At 38.0% G+C, this 26,029-nt stretch overlaps 1 protein-coding gene across 10 annotated transcripts in view; it reads left to right on the top strand.

The window, feature by feature from the left end:
- LOC124170740 (kinesin-like protein unc-104) overlaps positions 1-26,029 on the top strand; it is a 256,423-nt gene that overhangs the window by 147,020 nt on the left and 83,374 nt on the right. For all 10 annotated transcript variants that reach the window (XM_046549652.1, XM_046549660.1, XM_046549659.1 and 7 more), the window contains 2 exons: positions 23,824-23,906; positions 25,365-25,443. In XM_046549652.1, the coding sequence (XP_046405608.1) occupies positions 23,824-23,906; positions 25,365-25,443 (162 nt within the window). The remainder of the gene's footprint in view (positions 1-23,823; positions 23,907-25,364; positions 25,444-26,029) is intronic.

The following is a 26,029-nucleotide window of genomic DNA, read 5'->3' as shown; positions in this document are numbered from 1 at the left end:
AAAATGTCATTTACGAATGCATACTGGGCATTACTTTCGTCGTGTTTTTTTAAATTTTTTATATAGATTATAAGTAAGAATATCCATAACTTTGGACGAAAAAACGCGTTCTTATAACTTCAAAATTGCTATCAACTAAGCTCATAAATTCCTTGTAGAATAAATGTTATTTTACTTGGCTGCTTAATATTTTATATGCATCAGGTTCAGATTTCAGTTTAAACTGTCAAAATATTTGGAACTTATATACACATAATACGCTGTGTTTACACAGTATTAAATATTTTTGCAATATATATGATCGTATACTGTCCAGGTTATTTACGATTTACCATCTAGAGACAGCAGGACGTAGAACTAAAACTATGAATTTTTTTGCATGTGACTCAATGAAATTTATTATGACGTGGGTTTCTCCGTGTATGTTTTTCAAATGATAATTTGTTCTTAAATATGCCTCAAGGTTATGAAATAATTCACGCAAATCAAAAATATCCCGTGGTATAGTTCAACGTATATTTCATGATTGGGTTGTTACGGAGGCTTGAGTGTTGGCTTCTCACACCGTGGGACCGGGATCAAATCCGAAGATTTTCCGATACTGTCGGATCCCGGCCTAAGTGCGTTGTGGAGGGCATTTATAGTAGAGCACTCCATCTGTCGAATGAGATGTCAAGACTTTGTTCTCTTGGCGCTTTTTATTAAGAGAATGATGTTGCGGACGCTAGTTTTCTCCCCAACCTTCCTTCCGTACCCTTCCATCATTACAAAAATTACCATATCTTTCGGTATCCTCCTTCAAATACGTATTATCTTATTTAACTGTACATGCTTGAAAAACTTACGAATTGAAGCCTCAATCCTGGGGGGTATTTACATTTAATTGTGCCCCCTACCCCCGAAAAGAGATTTTTCTACTTATAAGCTGTCATCCTGAAGAGCGATCGCATTGCTTACTATCCATATACAAATAATATTGTTCTTTCTTATTCTTTTACTCTCGCATTTATTTTTAATGAAAAATATCATGGGGCCTTCTTATTTAGCATTGCTGAACCTAGCCTAACATTGATCTTGCCCCTCCTCCCTTCAACATTTAATCTTTGCACGCTCATTGCTTCCATCAGTAGACCGTTAGCACTGGATTGACGCATGAACGGTTTACTTGTACTCGCACCCTGGGCGCCCGGGCCCGAATCCCGCCCGAGGACATACCACTCGGAAGGGTCCCTCGCCGCCCCCTCTCCCTCTTCCGCCTGACGTGAAGCCGCCTCCCGCAATCAATACTCCATCCGCGGCCACTCTGCGTGGGGCCCTCTCGCATGAATATCGCTTGATGAGCGGGGGCGGAAAAGGGGGGTCGGGGGCAGAGGAAGGCGCCGAGTGCGTCACACTCGGGCTGGCGGCAGTTCCCTTGTGTGTGTGTGTGCGCCCCCCTGGGGGCGGGAGTGTGGTCGTTTCGCACCCCCGCAACCCCACGTGCGACTCCCGCCATTCCCAACCGCCCGCCCTCCCTCCCTCGCACTTTCAAGTCTTCATCTCCCGCTGTGTTGTGGTGGATTGGGTGCTCGGCAGCACCGTATGTGGCCGTGCACCACTGCCAGACTGTTGTGCGGGCAAAACGGCAGCTCATGGGTCGAGAAAAGCGGTTTAGATGGACTCAAAAATAATTCACTCTTAGAATTCATAAAATTTAAGTTAATGAATGAAATGTAAATAATTCACTATTAGAATCTATAAAATAAAAGCTAATGAATGAAACCTGGTTTACGCTACCATATTTGTACTGCAGTTAAAACTCCAAAGCTTAAAGAATAATGTTGTTATTTCCAAGAAATGATATTGGAAAGATAACTCTCGATGCGATGAAAATATTTGGGATCATACCTTGAAGCAATTTTTAATAAGTTCTGTTAAGCAATTAGCTTTTATGAAATGGATTGATTTGGCTTTCAATACTTCGCTCTTATAATTCATAAAATAAAATTTAATTAATGAAACCTGGTGTACGCTACCAGATTTTTACAGCAGTAAATACTCCAAAGTATAAATAATGCTGTTATTTTAGATAAATGATACTGGCAAAATTAAACTCTATAAGATGAAGCAATTAGGAATCATGCCTTGAATATTTTTGAAGATACCTCAGTTAAGAAGTTAGCGTTTATGAAATTGATCGATTTGGCTTCCACTGGGTGAAAATTCGTTTTGAATGAACAGCATTTGTAAATTTTTATCATTAATTTAACATTAATTTTAATTTGCTAAGACAAGTTTCGGCGCTAAGGCTTCATTCTCGAGTACCGTGGTGTGGAAACGCGTCGTATCAAATAAAAGAATCTGAATCTTCACCATGTGAAAGCCGAATCTTTCGATTTCACAAAAGCTAATTGCTTAATAGGGCTTAATTTAAGATATCATCCCAAATTGTTTCATCGTATCGAGTGTCATTTTGCCAATCCCTGAAAGTAACCACGTCATTATTTATGCTTTGGAGTTCTAGCTAATGGAAATGTGGTAGCGTAAACCAGGATTTCCATTATTAATTTAATTTTCTAACGCTATTCCCTTGTATAAATGAAAGCTATTCCCTACATCTCTTCCGTGATATTGATGCCAATGTTATGTTAATTGGAAGAATGAAAGAGAGAATAATTTTCCTGGAAATTCTCATAAATCGATATCTACGAACAAGTCCCATGTCAAACCGCCCTCATCTCTCGTCTGCAGCGTTAAGGAGAATACGGATGTCGTCTCATTTAGTTCATTGGCGTGGAAGAAATCGCGAATCCGATTCGGTTGTGGGGGTGGTGAATGTCAGCGAGGTCGAGGAACCCTGTTGAGGTTTTTCGCGATCAATCATCGCTACACGGCAAAACCGGCCATATTCAGAACATTGACCCATTACTGTCTCTCTGAGAGTATATTTTATGTGAAATAATGGATGTTTATTGTGCTATTGGTTTCTCCTTTTGAGCTCCACAACATTTTGTTTTTCGTTCTCTAATGAAAATACAGCCGGCCGAGTCATCTAATGTAGGGGAAGGTTGCCTAAATCGCGCCAATTTTGAAAAAAAAAACAAATTAACTCAAAAATAAGTGATGCAATATAAGTTTTTAATGTTGCTTTATATGAGGTGGAATGTGTACTTGTCTCATAATTTTTGGGGACAGTCAATTCCAAGTTGAACACATGTATAAAAATTCAATTTCAAACCTCTGCAAACGGTGCGATTTTGGCAACCGGTTTCCCAAATCGCACCACTGGAGGCCAAAATTAGGAAATGATGTTTCAACGAAAATGAGAGGCAAGTTACTTAAGGTTATTTTTTAGATCTCTTAACAGAGAAAACATGTACATTAAAATACCCGTAACATAAGGAACGAAAAAAAGTTAAATAAGTCACATCTTTGACATTAATAATAGATGTTTTTATGCTTGATAAAAAAATCTGCAATAATTGAAACAAAATTTACAAGTCTTTTGTAGAAGTGTTTTTGCTTTAGAATAGTCATTTTACGGCAGCTTTTTTTTTAAGACTTCTTGCATCGCACAGGTATAGAGAAACGTGTTGCGATTTGGGAGCGACTGCCATTTCATATGAAATCATTTCCACTGCTTAAAGACGTGGTTATATGACGCTGTTAATAGCACTAAATGAAACATAATAGACTTCAAAAATATGATATGTAGCTAAAACTATGCAATTACTACTTATTTGTTTACAATATTCCTGTGAAAAGACGAAAGAAATAGCAGAAGAAACACTTCTTTTCTTAATACCTACGCACACGACTTGTCACTACACTGGTGGCCACAACTGAAGTGTGGTGTGCTTGGTGATGCAGGAAGTTCTAAATGAAGCCATTGGAATGCATATATATCTATTACTTTGTTTTCAAGGATGATGGTGCGATTTGGGAAGCGGTTGATGAATAACTCGAAAATATGGATGCGCAAATTTTCTGTGAGGGGAAAAGTGAAAGATGTCCGGTTGAATGAAGCTGTTTGTAATCACAGTAAAACTATAAATCTGGAATAGATACAAGGAAATATTTGAAAAAAACGGCAGAAGTAACTTGAAAGTTACTCTGACAATGAAAGTGTGTTAGCTATTAACCCTTTCTAACTCAGAGCTGCTTTTGGGAGAAATCAAATTTCAAGATTTCTCACTTTGAAAACTTGAAAATTTTGCACTCAATCATAATCATCGTGGCAGATAAATATTTCTTCATTAAAGTTTACGCCACAAAATAATACGAAGTTTAGATATTTCGTAAATAGAGATGAAAATTTATACATTTTTGATGTTGCTTGAAGCAACATTGGGCTATAATGGGTTAAGGGGAGTGTCCTTGCTAAATTAGCTACAATAATATTTACTGTAAGACAAAATACTTTTTTAGTCTTTACTTAAATATTGGCAAAGGGACAGATGTGAGAATTATGTTATCATATTTTCGTACTTTATCTTTACGGCATCATTCTTCTGTGCTTTTATAGTTAAGGCATTGGGCATAAGGGGTAGTTAGGCTTTTTCTATTTATAGGGCTTGAGTTCGCATCCCGTCCTTGATATAGCGTTGAAAGAAAGGGTTATGATTTATTATAGATTATCTTGGCGATTTAACGTTCAGTTCCTTTTATTTTATGTACTTATCCGCTTTTAAAATGACCTTGTGTAGTCTCCGTTATATAGCGGTCGCATATAGGAAAATGAGATAAATTCTTGGAAATTCGATAGTATTCTGTCAAATGTAGGTTTAGGAAATGCACTGTTTTTATCCTTCAGTCTTTATCAAGAACAAGTGTGGCAAATTTATAAATTTGAAAGTTACTGGTCATTACTCAATTATAATCACTAATCAAATATTTGATTGGGTTACTGTCAGGTTTTTTTTTATATGCGTAATGTGGGTATTAGGATTGTCGCACTATATATGTATATTCCCGTACTCTGAAAATTGATCCATTAGTTGCCGTTAGGTTATAGTTGATAGTATTTATTAAAAAGTTATTCTTTCGTTTATAAACTACCTTTGAGCATGTTGTGTGGGTAAGGCCAAGCATTGTGTTACTTTGTGGAAGGCGAATATCTTTTGGACGAAGCTTGTATCGGTGTGGCTCTAATGACTTTTCTCCTTTCCTGGCAAACGTCTCATCACCGAAGCCGTATATGATGCCTTCATTGACTTGCCTCCTTATGTAAACGCCAGACTTGCGATAGGCGAAAGTAGAGTGATGGCCTTTTTCATTATTTTTGTTTATTCAACTGAAAAACACGTTGAAACGATTGACCTCTGGTCGAATTATACACAAACGAAATGGTAACGTTGCTCACTTTGTGGGATTCCATATATTTAACCAGCATGTATGTAAATTTTACAAACCAATATGGTCAAATAAAAAAACTTGCACAATCCGGATTTCAATGCTTGAGCATTTGAAATTTAGCACCTGATGATGAAATTGAAACCCGGATGATGCAAGTATTTTCTTTGGCCATAGTAGATTGTCAAAGTTACTGGTATAATATAATAACGACTTATACGCGATTCTAGCTCTCAATCCTCATAATTGAAGAGAATTGGTATTTTTAGTGATAGTGTCTCTTTCCTGAGCGACAGTGTCGATTATCTGTAGCCCGAAAGTCAGTGTGTTTGCTATCACCGCGGTAATCTGCCCCGTGTGACATGACCTTCATTAAAATTTTGAGCTGACCTGGTGGAATAGGTCAGGTCACGTCGATAACTCCGCGCAGGAAGTTCGCCGCCAAAGCGGCGAGGCCCTTGCGGCAAACGCCCAGCCGACTGCGTCACCGCCCGAAACCCGATCTTTCCCCGGGGATGCCATCTTTGCCATTCTACGCATTTATGTTCGGGCGCGCTAAAACCTCGGATATCGGAAATGTGTATTCTACGCCTCTTACCGGTAAATTCTGCAATAACGAATGTCATATTTTTTTCCTTCCGTTCATTTTACGTCTTAAAATTACAAAGGATATTGCTACACATCTTGCATTAGTGTCTCTTATGAGGGTAGCGTGTGCAATTATAGATTGATATCGTGTTTATTGGATGAATTGGGAATGTGTGTAAGTAATTGTTAATGTAGAGTCGGGAAATCACGAGTACAGAAGCCTACACCTTACGTAGTTAATAGAGAAAGCTTGATTTTGCACTTTTAAACTAGAATAACATTAAAATAAACTCTGGGAGCAGAGCATTCTTTCGAATTGTAGCAGAAGACTTGAGTCAGTATGTGAGGTATCGATGATTCCTTCTTTTCAGCCGAAGCTCAGATCGTACTAATATTCTGAGCTTACGTAGTCGACGTTTTCTCAATTTTCTTGATTTTGCAGATAGATCAGCATTAGAGGTACCCACGGTAGCCAATTTACGTTATGGGTCCTGTACTGAATGCATTGATTTTTTTTAGTATTAAAATGGGTTTTATAGTTGTAGGAGCATAAGTTTCTTCTTATTAATAGATATATCGGAGCATAGAAGCGTATTTTCAAATTTTCAGCAGCTACACTCTGAAAACCTGAACCGTTATGCGCTCTAATATTTCATTGCGTTTTTTAGGACTAAAACCTAAATACGATATTTTTAAAAATATTAAGAATACAAATACACCGAAAACGTGTGTAATTTTCCTGGTAAACACCTGAAATAGAAAAAGCTTGATTTTGTAGTTTTAAAGCTAGAATAATTTTTAAAAGAAATAATGGGATACTGATTGTGACATCATTAACGAAAATACTCTTGCTGCAAAATGAAACGTAGCATATCTTTGCTCGGCATATTCATTGGTTTTTTCTTGAAATCTACTCTCGTTCTTTCTTCGTATTGCTGGTGCAAAAATAACATGGAGATTCAATTCCAATTAAAGCGTTTAGAAGCAATTGCGTTCTGATTCCCACCGATACCACTGGGGTCATCGAAGTACCGATCATCCTGTACGTGCAACGCAAAGTGTAGCTCGCAAACACTACGGGTTGCGTTATGTGCAGAAAGAAGGGGTTCCATCATTGAAAGTAATTTTCTCTACAGGGAACTTTTTCTCCAGAGGTCCTTCCAATGTATTCATTCCAGATTACTCATGGTATTGCTCTGCTTCCAATACCCTCTTCGATATCTTCAATTCGCTGCGGTAATCATTTCCCGGGGACATCTTTGGGCCTTCTTTCATTTTGTTTACTTACTTTCACGGGCAGATCTCGCGATTTATTTTCGGACTGTGGCTAGGATGTTTTTCTGATGAAAGTGGGGTCTGGGAATGATCCGAGGGCTACTCTCTGCCGGTTCGTCGGATAAACTTCGTATAATACGGTTCTCTAGGGTGATCAATGTGGGTCGACTAAGTGCCGACTAGACCAAGGCTGAATTTTCCCTTGGGCTAGCTGTTACCTGTGGGACTCGAGTATTTTGGGGACCTTAGTGGGCTTCGTGAATGATTGTCCTTCGTTAGCACATTGCTTGTTAATAAAGGTTAAAAATATGTTTTTTAAATCTTCAAATGGAGTGTGATTTGAAAATATTAAATCGCTCTGCCACTTCATTCACATCCGATATGAAATTTTAAAAACTGTATCAGTATAAAATATTGCTAGTAATATTTAATATTTGTGTACATTTTTTAATGAAACACTAACATAGGAAATTAAATAATTTATGTAAAAGAAATTTTCCGGCTTGATTGTTCTGTGCGCAAGGATACAAAAGTGCTCTCTAGAACGCTAACTTGAACCGGCTGACTAAGGCAGTAATAGAGTAATTTCCTTCATGATAAACTTGAACTTTAAATCAAACTGTATCAGACAATTACATACTCTAGGTATAACTTTCGCTTGAGAAAAGGGAAAAAGTTGAAAAATACCCGATTAATATACGGCTCCAAATTTTATTCAGTATTACAAGGTGGATACCGGTTACCGCCTCGGTAGCATGTGTAGGATGTGTGTAAGCAGCATGGAGGAACGAACCACCTATGATGTATCAAACGTTTTTGTGTGTCTTTGATTGTTTTTGTTCATCTGTATATCACCATCTGATCGTCTTTCATGTAACAATTTTGAAACCTGTTATCTAAAAATAATGTTTTTCTTCTATTTCTCTTAATTTGGTCTTCTCCCATGGCAGAAATACGTTTTTTTTTAAGTTAAGTGACTATTTATGCATTTAATTAAGTGAAAAGTGGTAATGATTTGCTGTCAATCTATTAAAATGTTTTGGTTAAATGAACTGTGCCTCCTGTTGTGACTATTCTATGCATATTTATTAAGTTTGCTTGCGATATGGTCATGGCGAGCGAAGGGGTCTAGGGTTTCAAACCCCCCGAAAAGTACCTCCTTTCCAAATAAATTCTCTGAAATTCTATCATGGCCACGGCTTTGCAAACGTATACTTTATGTTCTCAGAAAGCTATGTGGTGAGCACCTAAATTATTTGTGTGAATCTAAAAGAAAGAATATCCCTTGTTTATATATTTTTACTAATTCATGCCCATATGGGCAAAAGGAGTATCCTTGACGCTGCATTTATTCTTCGTCTGCAAACGGCCTCGTCAGTTTTCGCATTTAGTAGCTCCTTATTGACAGTGGGCGGCTCCAATGTGATTCCAGGTGGATTGTGGAGGGTCGTAAATACCTTGAGTATCCATGTGCCCATAAAATTAGTACGTACTTTGGCTGTGTCGTAAATCCTTCAGGTAAATTCTGACATCCTACTAGGCTGGGAAGGGTAGCCTACGAACCTTGACGGTGGAAGTAAACTTGGGAAATGAAATTGGGCGACATTTTGGATGTTTATGAGAATGAGATGTTTATGAAGAGATGTTTATGTTTCAAGTGTTTTTTTGCGGAGATTACTCCTCGTGTTAGGTGAGGAGAAAATACTTTTTTGTGAGTGATTATGTGAATTTACAAGTTACTGAATAGAAATGGTATGCGGAAACCATTGTAAGAATCGAACTAGAGATGAAGGGAATAATGTGAAGTGGAATGAAGAAAATAGGGACTTTTTCTGACCTGTGGAAAGATACAATGAGTTCTGGTAATAAATTGCAATCGTCTTGCGGAAGAAAAAATTGCTTAACTGATGAATACACGCCTAAAGCGGTAACTTAATCGGTTTAAGTACCAGCTAAAACATTATACAGGATATTTAATAGAGGTATTTTTGCAAACCGTATTTTGTCAATTATTTTTCTAATCCTTTGTTTCTTTTTGTACACCATTATTTTACATTTCTTATGCAAAAGAAGTTCTTGAAGCAGAAATTTTGTTTGGGAGAGAGATGTTCCTTTGAAAGAGATTTTTTGAGAGTTGTTTCAGACTTAATCTGGTGGTATTCTAGCATATTAGTAAATTGCAAGTTTTCCACAAATTGCTTGAAATTTTCCACAAATGATTTAACATTACTTCATGACGGTTTTAGTACATTTGGTTTCGTCATCATGTGAATTTAAAGTCTTTTCGGAAAGTTTCCAATAAATTTTAATTGATTAATATGGTTCTTGAGATTATCTGTGGTCTTTTAGGTCATCAAACTCCTGGCTAATTTGGTTTTCTCAAGAAAATAATGGGGTTACGTGCGGACACTGGGTAATTTCCTTGTTCTGCATGATGTCAAATTCTAAAACGTGAAAGGTGGAGTGGTGTCGTGGGTGTTTTCTCCATTCAGAGATCCCGTCCACATCCGCCCTTTTGAGGTCAGGAGTTTTTCTTGTCTCGCATCTTGCGTTAGAGGCCCTCTTCAGCTGGTCTCATGAGGTTAAGGAACCCACTTCAAGTTTAGTAAAAAATAAAGACCCCAGCTGGATAGCTGTTGAAACTGTCAATTTCACTGCTAACTCGCGCGAACTCTTAAAATTCAAATGGCTTTCGAGAAACGCCAAAATAAAACGTGCGAAATGTGTTTTAAATCCCTGTGTATGAAGATGTAGAATCTATGCTTCTTGCTTTTTCAAACTGTAGCAAAAATTTCTTCGTTCACCTGCAGTGTGTTCCCTTTCAAATTGTGGGCTTTGTATAACCCGGGGCCGCGAAGTTAGAAGCCAGCATTACAGACTACACGACGTTACGATCCTTTTTCTTGCTCATGCTTGCCTTCCTGCTTCGTCTGTTTGTCTGTTTCTTTGATGGAATTTTGTAATTGATTTTTAACTTCCCATTTTCAGATCGGCTTAAAAATTTGCTCACTTGCTTGCTTCTGATGACAATACAATATTCAATAGTCAGACGTTTGATATTTTCTTCCGTTGTGATCTAATTAATTAACCAAATTTCTTGTGGAAAAATAGTTTTTAAATTTCTCATTTGATGGCTTTAACTATATATTTTTTGGCAGAAATATCTTTAACAGCTCTACTTTAGTCGATTACATGATTCATCACTAAAAAGGAAAAAAATTAAATAATATTAGGAAAGATGAAAAAACACGCTTTTTCCAAAAATTCCCTAAAAAATGAGATACAAGCCTTTCATCACCTTGAGAATGAAGCGTAGTTACTGATTATGTTTGGATATTAATATTGCGTGCCAATCCTTAGTCACCGATCAGGGGCCGTATTACGTATCTCCAAACCAATCGGTGAGGCACCGGCGAAGTACAGAATACGGCCCCAGTCTCTTCTACACTTATTTCTAATAAACTGAATCAGCACCCACACTTTATCCTCCCAGAGATGAAAATGTTATTTTTTATGAAACTAATGAATATTGAGTGCGGCTCAAGTGAGGCAAGACATAGCGTGGGAGCTATTTGTAGCTCAGTGGATGAGGGATAAGTTGTCGAAATGGAGGGGAATAATGAAGGTCATAGTTGATGAAGAGTGGACGTATGAAGGAGCTCAAATGCGAGCTCATTTTTAAAAATCAGAATGCTTGTCTGTACATGTGCAGTTGCTTCCCTCTTTACACTCGTAAAGGCCTGATTATACGATACATTAACTCGTACGAGTTAATGTCGAAATGTGTGAACGCGTGAATGAACTCGAAAATGCACCGTATGACCACTCAACTCTTGTAAGCGCATGCACATAAAATAGAACCTGTCTTAATTTGGTTCATGCATCCGTACATGTTCCATTCCGATCCACCTAAATCGTTCATGAATTTACATATTAATTCGTACGTGTATACGTACCGTGTAACCAGGCCTTTAGACAATCTGAGGGAGCCCGGATAGTTTTCACGTTTAAATAATGTGACCGCTCAGCTTGGTTTTAATTTCTAGACCATTTGATGAAATGTGTTTTCTGGAATAGTGATAGTGAATTTGGGACGGTTAAAGAAGGAATTTTGATTACATCAAGACCTGAAAAATAAAAGCATTACCCTGTCACAACCATTTTTAGCAATGATATTTCCCTAACAAAATCCCCTTAACGTTTCGTTTGCTTTTAAGAATCAGTTACTTTCCATCGAACAATTAGTTTAACTTGAGATAGGTTTAGGTTGAAGTGAATCTAATTATCTCATACTAACCTTAAACCTTATTAATTACCATTTATAGGAAAAGTCGCAAAATTCGGTTCTTATGATGTGAAAAAATTACTCGATACTATAAAATCGCCCCTTAACTGTAAAAAAAGCCTAATTTAGTTGGTTAATCCGTTCTCTTGGGCCTGACTTTATGGAATCGACTTAACGTATTGAAATGTGAAAAAATTACAATTCCACAGAAATTTAAGCCGTTATACTGTCACAACGTCCATTAGCATGGACATGACCTTTATGGGATTTTAATCTCTCAATATGTGTGCCCGCCCATAATTATGGACGTAGACCTCAACATTTTTTACGCGAAAAATAGCCAAACCTTAGCTTAAATGTTCATAGGATCAGCATTAAAATTAAATATAAAAAATTATATTCATCAAAAAAGAGGAAAAATATCTGACTGGAAGTGTTAATACTCTACGACGTAGGTTTTGACGTGGTACGTCTATGAAGTTTGACGAAAGTTTTTTACGTTTCAGTCTTGTTATTTGAACATTTCCTAATTGCGTTAAATGCGTCAATTTCTCTCTTTCGTGTCCGTATTCAATACCACAGCAGAAACATCTGAAGGATAACCTACCCGGACTGAATACGTTTCACTAATCTCCCATCGTTTCCCTCAGCCTTGTTACACCACCTGCCACCCACCCTCAGGGGGTGGTGCGTGGGCGCATAGCCGTGCGGACAATTGACGAGGACGGAGGCGCGCGGATCGGCGCTTGCTGGTGACACCTCGCTGCGTCCCTTAATGAGTCAATTAGCCGCATGACTGGCGTTCTGAGGGAGTCGGCCGGCGTTGTGAGTGACGTGCGCGCGAGGAATATTCGGAAATCCATGTCAGAATGGGGAGATCTGGGCTTGTAATGCCAACTCAGTCGCTGGTATCGGTTTGACGATAATTGGCAAGGCTCTGAATCAAGCGTCGAGTGAAGATTCGGGATATTGTTGCCTTAGGAAGAGGGGGTGAGAATTGAAATTTCATAGAATTCGGCACGATAGATGAGCTCATATTATGGTGATGCAATTTCCAATACCCGTATGCCATAGTTATATCTCAATAACTCGAATCCCTTTCAAACAGTAAGCATTTCCAACAAAAAGATGTTTTATCGGAAATTATTTCCCAGGTAAGGAAACTGATTTTTTTTCGGTTAGAAAATAAGTTAAGCATATTAAAAAATATGCACTCTAAGTATCAAATTGGGATCTGCCTTGAGGACTTTTTCGTAGATGTACCAAGATTTACGATTATTTGATAATTATTTAAATATTCCCTTCCATCACGCTACGTTAGGATGCAACATCGTGCGATTATATTTCGTGCTTAATATAAAAAGCTTATTTGACTGAAAACCATTTAAGTTTCATGTACTTAAATTTCCAAATTAGTGAAAAGTTCATGTGTTCATTCTTATAAATGGTAAAATTTCAACCCGTTGGATATTAGAAAGGACACAATTGTCTGACTGACTACAACTTACACAACAGCACAACTAACGCAACAAGCTTAAAATGACACAATTTTGTCAAATGCAGAGTTGTCGCTTAAAAGAAATCTTGACAGTCATGCTCCCTCATGTGTCATTTTTGTACAGGTGTAGTAGCAATCGCGGCCCGTGTCTCCCTGTCAAGTAACTATACATTTCGCGAGTGATTCCATTACCGCTCTAGGATACTTCAATATTGAGATATACGAAATTTCAGGCCCGTATTCTTAGTCGACCTTACATACCCGTCCCTACATAGCAAGAGGCCCCTACATGCGTTTCTCAGTCGACCCTACATAAGTGGTGGGGGGTAATTCCGTCGTCAAGTTCTCAGAAATGACGTAGATGATGGCACAGCGACATTTTTCCACTCTGGTTACGTAATGAGACGATGGAACTAAGAAAAGACGTCAGATTATTTTCGGCCGAATTGTTAGGGCAACGGCTCAAGGTAAATAAACGGTGTCGTCCGCTAGGTCGTGTCGGTACATTAATTATCGCTACAAATACTCTCATATCGAGCCAAAAGTAGAATCATATTGTCTTTAAATTACTTCAAAAGCGGTATGCACAAGATAGTGATAATTACGGGGCAAATATGATCATTGACGTGAGAACTTACGTTGCATCATCAAGGTTAGCTTTTACCTTCCGTAGTTAAGTTTATTATGTGGCAAATAGCGGCATGAAAATATGTTTTATATTGCTGTACGTAAACGACATCGGTTTCTCAAAAGCGTACCAAGTGCCAAAGGTGAAAAATATTTATATATATCCGCAGAAACTAGCTGATGTATACCAATATATTGTACTTATTGTACCTCAGCCAATTTTATTATTCATTTCACTTGATGGGTATAATGTGATAGTATTATTACCTTTCTGCTGTATTACTGTACGTTTTAAAATGGTTCGTGTGAGCTCGTCTCCCTTAATATCCATTGCAACGTAGATTCTTTAATCGAAGTGATCAGCAGACGAAATTTGGCCGCCATGTTTTTGTGGGGTGTATGGCTGGTTCGGGTAACCTACATTAAGTAGAGCCCGTTTAGTTCCAAACACGGTCATATGTAGGGCTTGATGTGGCGTATGTTGGGCGAGATCGGTTTATGTAGGGGCTGATGACGTATCCAGGGTCGGTTGGCCCTACAGGGTCGACTAAGGATACGGGCCTCAATCGGACTGGATGGAATAACAGAAATCCGCTATCACCATCCCGACAGCTGGAATGAAACTAGAATTAATTATGGAATAAAAGCTTTTTCTGCTTCACTTTGAAAGCTTCCAATTGCAATTTTACTATTACTGCTAATACTTCCGTGTTGCACGCCTCTGTGAGCATCAGTAACTTTCATCGTATCTGAGCGTAAAACAGAAAAGAGAAATGGGAATAGTGATTGGCCCTTGACGCAAACCAAGTTCTGTTGAGTTTAGTACGTCCATCCAATTACGGAATCGGGTGGATCAGCCCATGATAGAAACCGAACGTTAATCACATCTCGACTGTCTTTCCGCGTGAATGGTCCATGTCTGACTTGGAGGGAAGTGGGAAACTATTCTCTCTCTTCGTCAAAAGGAGGGTAATAAGAGCCTTTCTAAACTTAACCACGTGCAATACTCTATTGATTAGCGGTTTATTTATTGGAAAGATATTGAAAGGCAATGCTATGAAATATTATGTGAGATATTTTGTGGGTGTGATGGCTGCAATGCAGGCTTCTTACTGAGTGGGACCGGGTTCTAATCTCAACGGTGACGGAGATTTTCCGAGACTGCCTGATCCCTGCTTGTTGGTGTCATGGAGGGCACTTCCAGTACAGCGCTCCGTCCGTCGGATGGGACGTTAAGCCGTGGTACCCTTGGCGTCTTTCTTTAAAGGCCGTTTTACGCGGTACACGGAATTGCGCAATCTGACGTACGTGCTAAGGCGCAATCAAAGTTGCGTCGTGTAAAGCGGTGAATTGCTAGAACACATGCGAGAATGCGTGGATGCGAGACGGCAAAATAGCCCCTGTTCTCGTTCATGCATTCGCGCAATTCCACGCCATTTTAGAAATTAATGCAGCTCTAACCTGCGCAATTCCGTGCCTCGTGTAAAACGGCCTCAAGAGATAGCTGATACCGTCGCCAAGTCGATCTCTTCTCTTTCTTCCCCTCCCTTTCCAGTGGCGCAAATGGGCTATGCTATCGGTCGCATCCCCAAAATATCTGCCAGGAATAAGTTTTCATGCAATGAAGGTTAAAGTATGAGACTTTCAGATTTGCCAGTAGTGACGATTTGGACTTAATCGCTGCTAATCCTTAATGTAATGCTTATCTCGCGACTTAACGATCTAATCATAATGACTGATAACATAATGCTTCGAAGAATATCACAAGTACTGTGATATTTCCTGTTAGTTTTTAATTTATATGTTGCAATATTCTTATATAATTCATGGCAGTATGTAAACCTATAATGTTACACATTATTGACGAGCTACTTACTTTCTCATTATTAACATGCTCATGGAATGAGAATCCAACTCAACAGCCTTATCATGAGCGTTACTCCCATCTCTAGATTAAAACACTGGCAACTTTTCCCGCAATATTTTCAATAGATTAACAACCGACCACGGTTTCAACCTCTGGTACCATTTTTTTCATCGTTGATCTGTAATGGCACGAGTTGCTGAAACCATAGTTGGATGTTAAGTTATGCCTGATGTTATTTTTTGCCCATTATCAGTGTTTTAATTTTGACAGAAATGTAGAGGAAAGCCTCGAAATCTTAATACGAAATCAATCTTGCCAATTTGATGGAACATCACTCAACGAGATTAAATAAACTAAAACTTAGTAATTTTCTACCGAAAGTAATTTTTAATACACGGAAACACTGCACGTTTCGAAACTGTCGTGTGTGATACATCATCAGATGGAAGGAGACGGTTGAGGAAGCAGACCTGATGATAACATGTTAGAATACGTGTAATTTGTTCCTGTGGACGGCACAAAACTGCTAAGTTTTCCTCATTCGACCTATTAGGCTTTTATGCGCGGCTATACTACTTGCTGCTATCTCCACTCTGGTCCAAAGTTGTTTCTCTAGTCTTTCATTTTTGTCGTACCTTATGGGGGTTAAGGATGAGTACGAGACGTTTGAAGCGATGACGATGAGTCCCCGTACGATTTAGATCCCAAGTTTTTTGGATCCATTTACCGCTGTTCCCAACTTTACTTCCATGTAAAAAAAACACCCTCACTAAAAGAGTAAGCAACTCTCCCCGTAAAATATTTTAAATCACGAAAACGACCATGATTTCCCCACATTGTTCCGTCATTATGTTCATTGCTAAAATATAATCGTACTATGTGCTGAAGCCATGGTCTGGTTTTAAGTTATTTAAAACATTTTTATGGTCAGTTTGTAGTTTTTAATTTTAATATAGATTAAATTACGTGCGTAAATTTCAGCCTAAAATCCGGTTTTTGGAATGTAATACCTTTGATTTAACCGTAGGAACAGCGGGAGATTTCATTCCCAGCGGGTCAGTGGCAGCATTAATGGAGAAAATTTGCCCTAAGCCTCGTTAAATTGATGTAAAATTGGCGTAAAGTGTGGTCGATTCTTAATTAAGGCGAAAAATCTTGACTACGCAGTGTCGCTACGCACATCGGTAATCATCGAAGATCTTGGGGTGAAAAATGGCATTGATATCATAAAAAAGGTCTGAAAATGTTGTCAATATAGCTGAGGAACGCCTTAAATCAATTTAAATACAATCTTTGCCGCGATGTCCCCTTAGTTTTCACAAGAATGGTTCGTTTGGTTCAGCACGCGTTTATTTTGTTATGAGCGCCCCTGCGGGTCAATGGTAGAGATCATAGAGAATATTTGCGTATCAGGAGTGGCATCAACTCCATGGAGCCTGAGGAGGCCCAAGCCTCCTCAAACTTCGTTATGGGTGTGAGGAAAAAATGTGTCAGGCTGGTTGATTTTCCCCGGAGTGTACAGATATCGAGATTCGAGTTATCAGGGTAATAATGTTGATCATATGACTCTTCTATAATACTTAAAAGACTTAAAACTCACTACTTATACAATTTCCTGGGGCAAGAACTCCGGTTTGGCCCCCCCTAATATTTTTTGTAAGTTTGCATCCCTGCGTATCAGTATCATAGAGAAAATTTGCGCAACGCCTTGGTAAAATGACGTAAAAAATTTGCGTAAGGCGTGGTCGATGTTGAATTTACGCGAAATATCTTGACTGCACATTGTCGTTGGCATTTTTTTCACCGCTCTCTTCCATTTTCTCTTCACGCAAACCGTGAATCATCGAATAGGATATCTGGGGGTGAAAAAAAACATTGATATTATAAATAAAGCTGTGAGAAGGTCATCAATGGCTGAGGAACGACTCAAATCAATTATAACACCATAATCGACGCGATATCCTTTTAGTTTTCACAAGAATTGTACATTACATTATATAATGCCCTGCGAGCCATCTCTAAGGTGTTTGGCAGGGGCTGACCAATCACCAGCATGGTGCATGCGAGAGGATCCCCACATGCGCACCACACGCTCATAAAAATATTACGCATGCTAACAAATTAACTGTCCTCATTCAAAAATTAAATTACATTCCTCATTAATTCACTCGAATGCAAAACTTGCTAACGGCTAGTAATTTCTGTAGCAAATCCATGCAAGATTAGCACAAGTGTGTCCAGCTTATAGTAATTTTCTCGTGAATACCCCAGGTGTGTTGACTTAATTTTTCTTTCGGTAATTTATTTAACTTTACACTAATGTTTTCTAAGCCAGCCTCAATAACCTCTTTTACCCGGCTTTACTAGTGGCGTAGGGTGAAATCCACTATCGCCCTAAAAATATTCCTCGACTCCGCGACGTTTCGCTCTCACGTCGGGGACGTGGGACGGATGAGTGGGAGACGCTTTGAAGTGATTCGTGAGGTCTCCGTGCGGGTTCAAACTTCATTGGCTCCACTTCCCGTCTCGTCCCTTGGCTTTCTCGAGTGCCCCGTCAAGGGTTTCGCCACTCCGAGGGCCAAATGGTCTTTTCCGCCCTAGCGAAAGGAGGCAAGGGTGAGCGGGAAAATCGTGACCAGCAACTCGAGAAAGTCCTCGAGAGAAAGAGGGAGAGCGAGGGGCAGTCCATGCGAGGTGTTTATTTTTTAAAGTGTGATTCGCTCCTCCCTCATTAATACTTCCTTGCTCTAATCCGTGTGGAATTCTGCGGAACATCGCCTGCGCGGCAACGGTGTAAAGGGCGTTCTACGTCTAAAATTAGCGATAAATTCTAACCAACCACTTAACGGAAAATTAGCTTAAGGCAGTTGGAGTGCCTCGGTAAAAGTAACAAGAATTTGATGAAACTTTGGTCGCATATTCTTTGAAATACCCACTTTCAATGATTCAAAGAAAATGAGAATCCCACGTGCCTTTGTTGAGATATTTGACGGTAAAATTAGGATAATTTAACGTGGGCTCTTTTGGAGAAATGTGGATTTTTCGAGCTAGCGTAACTGTTTGTAACAAGACTTGTTGAGACGGCGCACATTAGAAGCAAAGTTTTGTGACGAATCTAAATATATACGGAGAAGTATAATTTGAATATAAAAAAGAAAGATATTTGCAAAAAACTGCCTGAAGCTGGCAACATGGCGGCTGGGAATCTCTGGTACCAACATCGCAAAACGTGCACCGCTACACCGACTTCGCCTAAATTACGCAAATATCTTTAGTTTCTTGTCTTTAAAATATGATTTTCGTTTATTGTGTTTATGAATAAGGATAGTTATTTAGGACAAGGGCGTGCCCAGAATCATAGCTGAGGGGGGCAAGCCAAGTTGTGACATTTTAGTATGGAAAAGGTGAATGAAGCCAACCTTTTAAGAAAATTATAACAGCGCTTTATTAGTTTGTGAGATTATTTCCTTTAAAAAATAGTTTTATTTTAGTTACATATCTTATACTAATAAATATAATTTTTCGTGGGTAATAAAGAAAATTTGTTGAAAACTTTCGTTTCAATTCAGTGCTGATTTTGCGTAAAGACTTTTGCGATTTTTGTTTCAAAGGGGGGGGGGGGAGGGGGGAAGTTGCCCCCAGCCCCTCGCTGGTTACGCCCATGATTTAGGATTTACCTCTTAGATTGTGAGTATTAAGTCAAGGCATGTCGTCAGCAGTTCAGTGTTCAAAGGTTCGAAGCAGTGTTGAAACTAGTCAAGTGGACTACTGTGAATGCCTTAAAAAAATCATTTTTGACTTTTGTACTGCGCTGAGGTGCAAAATCGCACTCTTATTTCATTATTATGTTTAAATATTTTTGGCGAATCTTTTTCGTAAATAATAGGTAGCCCGAGTACATGAGTTGACTTCAGTCGATGCCGAACTAACAGCCTAGAGGTGTGGGGTAATTGTTAACGCGTACTCGGCCCCTTCTGTAATTCTTTTTCGGAGTTATTTCTAATTCAATATTATATCCATGTTCCTTTTCATCCCAAGTTGTCTTCTTCCATGATTGACGCTGATAATTTTCCCGTAAATTCATAATCTTTCTAATCCCACGCTAATTTCTCCGTTTATTTAGCCAGGTCCCTCGCTATTTTACACGCTTTTTCTTAACTTGCTTCGTCTGTTTTATCGATGGAATCTTGTAATTGATTTTTAATTCACTTCCCATTGTCGGATCGGCTTGAAATTCCGCACACTTGCTTGCTTTTGATAACAATATAGAATTCAATAATCATACATTGGAAATTTTGTTCCATTGTGCTCTAATTAATTAACCAAAATTCCATTTGGAAAAATATTTCCATGTATTTTTTTTGCCCTACCATCTATAAGCCGGTCTTTTGTTAGCTTAAAATCGTAAAGGAATTACAGATATGGTTTTGGACGGCCATTTGTTAGTTTTTAAATTGAAATCAATTCTAATACACGTCATTAAGTGTGTAAAAATATGTGTTGTGGTTGTGAAAACTATGATTGTTGAAATGTGTTTCGATTTAACTAATCTGCTCGATGTAGCCTGGAAGTAAAGTTAGTATACAGTGAAAATTATAAAAAAAACGACGGGTCAGGACTTCCAGCTTATCGAAATGAGACGTGATAGTGATAGTTTAAGAATTTAGAAGCTCAATATTTATTCTTTTAATGAAAATATCCCCCTGAAATTGTTGCTGTGGTGCAACTTGGGCCATGCGTCCCTCCTATGGGCGACCCTGCTTCTTATAACAATTTCATACTCTATAATCTCCCCCTATTTGACTGAGAATGCTATCCCAGGAGTAAATTTTCAACCTTATTAAAATGCCCGTTTTGCACGGTACATTAACCGTTACGAATAAATGTCGCAATGAATGAACGCAAAAATGCACCGTGTAACCTCCCAATTTGTGCGAATGCATGAAAATCGTTCCTGCATTCACTCATTAACTTGTACTTGTTAATGTATCGTGTAAAAATGTGTCGAGAGTTAGATGGAATATGGAACTTTCTAGCTATAATCTCGCCCAATAAAAACGAATAATTGTATTATTATTATTATTACTATTAACTGGCCTAAAGACAATAGTATTAGTACAAATTAGAGGAATCATACTGAAGGAGGATGAGAATGTTGTGTGCAGGTGTTCGACATGTTGGTATTGAGGGTGAGACGAGGTGGACGGCTAGGAGCGATGTAGGACGTTTTTGGGCTTGCATTGACGGGGATGTGGATGCTGGAGACTGACGGCTCGAAGCTTTTCAGGTGAACGGGGGTGGGGGAGAATGGCATTTATGGATCCGATGAAAGGATGTAGGTCGTACTCCGAGCCGAAGAAAGAGTTGCAATAAAAAAAGGGAAGATCTGCGCGATTTAACGATTGAAAGGAAATAAAAATTATCTTTGTGCATTCCACCCGAGTAATTTATCCCTGGGCATGGTTTTGACAATGCTTTATCATTATTGAGGTGTTTGTATTTGTCTAAACTATAGTCGGGAAAGAAGTATTAGTGTAGAATGAACAAAGTTAATTTTTATTTCCTATGTCGCGGATCCACAAAAGTATATCCACAAACATTAAGCAGTGTTAGTAGTACATTCTGCATGTCGAATTTTATATGAGGCTACCCTTGTGGGTAGTGCCATATAGAAGTTTCTAGCCTCATTTTCATGTTAATCGGCAATGTTTGCCCAATATTACGAGCGTGTAGCCTGAATTACAACAATTCTCGACCGACATTCGTGACCATTTGGGATGTTAAAGCACTCGAGCCCAGTTTAGACCGTAATAAGGTCAAGATAGAACTTTAATAATGGGGGACAATTAGGTTGATGGACTGGGTAATAGTTGTTTGGGGAGTAGGATCCACAAGCTACGTTCATATCGAATCTTTCACCAGTCTTCAATGCTCCGTTCTAAGGATGTAGTGTAGCATGCTTGGCAAATATCTAAGCGAGTTTAAAATCGTGGGTACCTAGTAAATAATAACTCCCGTACCAGTATTGTAAACTAGTTCGTCCTTTGGATATGTCAAGCAAATGCAAGTAACCTCTCCAAACAGACTTAAAACTGCTATAATCTTGACATCAACGTTTATTAATATTGAAATCACCCTGTTTGTTCTATCGCCCGTTCGGTGGAATACTGCTTATAGTATATCCTCCAAAAGTTATTATCAGAGGTGTTTTATATGTTTTTTTAGCATTGCGGTAAATAGGATTAAAAGATGTTGAGGTATTCCTTGGTTTTTCAGATAAGAGATTCCTCTTGCATTGTCTGTATTATTGTTCATTGAGAACACTTTCAATGTGAGATCATTTCGCCCCGGTAAAATACATGCGGACTATTCCGATAGTTAAAATTTAGATATTTCTTGCGAGATGCTAACAGTTTTTCTCTTCGTAAAATTTTTCAAATGCGTGCTTTTTAAGTGGATTGTACATCGAAGTGTATCACATCCAATTCTTCATGTTAATGGCTCGGCTGAGAGCTTGAGGAATATTTTTGTACTCGGACCTTGGTTACCGATAATGATTTTAGAGTCGGCGAAAGCGCTATTATTTCCGGCTTATTTGCTCTCGAGCGGAGCTTTTGGAATCATGCCTGCGGCTCGTTGAACGATTTTTTCCTGTGGGGAGATTTTTTCCTCGTATTTTCCCTCTGCCCATCTTTATTAGTTAAGGAAAGTGTTAATTATTTAGTTCAAATATTTTATATCTCCTGTTTAAATAATTTATACCGATAGTTCAAATGCAGCGGTGCAGGATTATAATGAAGATGCATCCACACAATGAGAGAATGCAGAATGCAAGTAAAATATTCAGGATTATAATCCTGAATGTTTTACTTTTGGTCATTTTGGTGCAAATCTTCCTAATTTATGTTAAGATTATAATTGCATCATGGCGATACCACTTGCATAATGTTCATTTAAATAAGTTTCATTCATTGGAATAGTATTTTCACGCAGCTCGTGTTGTATCTTGCGTTACTGCTGACTGGTAATTATGGCTCTGTTGTTATTGGTTGATAAAACTATAAGCCGTGGATGGACAACATTTCAAGCGGCCGCCATTTTGGTGAGTTGATTGGAGCCGTCTGTAGACTTACATGCTAATCTATTCATTTTTAGCCTTCGATTTTAGTAATTTTCTGAGACACTTGACTCAGTGGTATTTGAGAGTATAGTTTTTTTGTAAAATGAGAGTTTTATCGTAGCATAATTGACCTCTTTACTGTGAATTAGGTCGGATATTAAACAAAGTTTGCTCATGAAGGCTAAAATGTCTAAATATTTGAGTTCCATGGAGCCATGATTTCTCTATTCAATTTTAAAATACACATTATTGGACGTTGGAAACGCAGTGGGACCCACTTTTCTCCGGAAAGAATCTGTGACTGCGTAAGGTCACAGGTCAAGGTCACAAATAGAATGCATTCCAGTAAGAGTTGAAAACGTGCAAAGAAGTAAACTTATCCAGTCACAGGATTCAAACTAAGCCTGCAGTTACTCACCCGAATTCTTTTCGAAAACAAAGGATTTGCAATTGTGTTACTATGGTTAGAGGGAAAAATTAGTTGTAAAATATTGGGTGCGTAAGCATCATAGTTAAATTTAATGGTTTAATGGTAATCTAATGACTGAATTATGTATCAAGGCCAATTATTATGAATTTCCGTGAACATTCCAATATAACTGATAAAAACCTGGTGTTTGATGATTCTTGTGCCCTGATTGTTTTACCCTGCGCCCGGGTCCTGCATCCGACTCTGCACCCAGTCAGTTTTATTTTGCCGTTTTTCCATATTAACTTCAATGTATATCAGCGTTAACGATAGTTTTTATTGGCTAATCAAACTGCGTACCCAGAATTCTGTTGCACGAGTGTAATTGTATACCCGTTAACATATCACTTTACAATATTCCTCAAACGCAGAAACTGCAAACCTCCGTAGATCAAAAAGAAATGTCCTGTAATTTAAAATAAGTGGGTTGGTGAGAAAATTCTAATCTAAATTGGTTGATGTGCTCTTTGCACAACAAGGTATTTCTTATAAGTTTCTCTCACAGTGTCTTTATATTTTTCTATTCACCTGCTCCTGAAAGAGCATTTTTGTGCAAATATCTTTGATCCTAAAGTCATTATTATTGACTTATTAATCACAGACTCTTCGTATTGCTCCACTGGGTGTCATTTTCGCGCTTTTAAGTAGAGACGATGGCTCAGTTATAGTATAGTATATTTAAATGCTAACCCTTGAACCATACTCTGAAATGTTTAAAGTTATTTTCAATGTGATCTTATGTTTTCCATTTTTGTCTTTCCAGGTATTATAAACCCCAAAGCACCTCCAGGGACCAAGGATGCAGCTAAAAGCTTCAACTATGATTATTCCTACTGGTCTCATGATGTAAGTACTTGCTTATTTGTTTGCAGTTCTCAGTAAATATACGTATTAGTTTAAGATGTTCGCTGCAGAGGGATTGGATAAAAAGAAGCCGCAAATTGGTGAGGTAGTTCAAGTGCTCGAGATTGGTCCTATCAATTGACGGTCATTATTTTTAGCGAGCCACATGCGAATCATATGAATTTTAAAATAATATTTATTAGATTTATGTGATTAAAACTTGCGGGCGTGGAAACAGCTTATCATTGGCCATAAAATATAAAAATAATGTTTGGATTTTATGGATAACTTGACTCTGTGGTACTAATCTGATTTTTGGTAATTTTGTTTGTGCTTGCTGAATTTCGACTCATTATATTTGTTATAAATTTTCCAGAGTGATGGTTTGATTGCAATCCAATTAATAAAAATATATATATATGTGTCTTAACACATATACCTCGAAAATATTTCAACTCTTAGGTTTTAGATCAAACGTAAAATTTGAGATGTGTAACGATTTTCAATAATAATATTTTCTTGACAATGATGATGATGGTAATTTTTCACTAATGGATTCGCTGCTATGATAATTAGAATTAATGAATATCAAGCTTAATTGCAATGAATAAACTGTTAGGAGTCGTGAATTCTCATTGACAGAGTGGTAGCTTAGTTTACGGACAGTTAGCCAATTGTATAGCATTTTTATTGTATTCTATCAGTACCAGTACTTCTCGCTGTCATTTAACGTGCATGTGGCAGGAAATAATTGTACATCGTTCCATACCTATGTGTATTTTATGGATGCATGGAAAGATTGATAATTTCTGTATTCGGGATTCATTATTTAAAATTATTGTAACTAGTGTTCATCTTTTCAATCGGAAACATTATATTGTACTACGTTAGGCCTGAGAAACACAAGTCCAAGTCATAAATGTTTTATCAATTTCAACAGCCCCTACAAATGGTTCAGGTAGATAATTTTTTAATCTATAACACTAAATAAATTATTACCCTGAAACCTTTTCAGCTAAAATATTAATTTAGTATCCGTGGTTAGCTGTTTGTTTCTGCGGAAAAATTGTGACATTGCCCGTTTCTAAAACGTTGTTATGTAGCGAAATTTTATGTAACATATGCTATGAAAGCTATTCATACCGTGAGATTTTTCTCCGTGGGATCTTTTATATGGGAAATGTGAAACTTTGAAGATTTTTTGTGCTAGGTGAAATGGTATCACAATATGCTCTGTACCATATTGTAAAGCGTACGAAAATTCAAAATTGTTCCCCTCTATAACTTTGCTAACATGATTTATCGCTGTTAACCATTTACCTCTCATTTAATGTTCATTGGTTGGAAAATTGTTCGATACTCTATTGATCATTCAATAGTTATTTAAAATATAGTGTACGTATACAGATATCATTCAAATTTTTTATGAGTGCAATTACAGTATGCCTTCTTCTATTACAGCCCAATGATTCTGATTTTTCATCCCAAGTTATGGTGTACAAAGATATCGGAGAGGAAATGTTGGAGCATGCATTTGAAGGTGAGTTTACGAAAGTAAAAGAAGCCCTAGCATTCGGCTTGCTTTGAGTTAGGTTGAAAGAAAGTTATCATTTTTCCTTCAATCCAGAGTTGGAGTAGTAACTAAAAAAAATTTAGGCAATCGAATTGAAATGAACACCAAAGATGATGTAAGATTCCTTAGCTCTTGGGTTGTGCTTTTGCTCTGGTTTCGTTGGGTCCTCGTTTCTACCGTCTTGAGGAGTAAGGGACTGCTCTTTCAATGATTTGTGAACACTCTACCCACGGAATGCTCAGATTTTCAGCAGTGGAGGGAATCGTAAATATATTTTGGTAGTATCGCACTGAACTGAACTTCTCATGGAGTACTATTCCGCAGTAGCTGCGTGGCCATCCAAGTATTACGTAAAGTACTTACGCCATATCTTTACCCGCCTCCTCCCAAACCATCTTATGTTAAGCTACGTTTAATGATGTGCAACCGCGTCCTCCATTGAGTGCTCTGAATTTGATGATGGCATGAATGTAGATGAAATCCTCTACGAACAATTTTTCCCCTAGTTTTGGAAAATCTCTTGAAAAATGTTTTTTCTGTGTAATATTTGTAA

Source organism: Ischnura elegans, chromosome X, assembly GCF_921293095.1.
Source record: "Ischnura elegans chromosome X, ioIscEleg1.1, whole genome shotgun sequence".
Lineage (NCBI taxonomy): Eukaryota > Metazoa > Arthropoda > Insecta > Odonata > Coenagrionidae > Ischnura > Ischnura elegans.
This window is presented reverse-complemented; position numbering and strand designations above follow the sequence as displayed.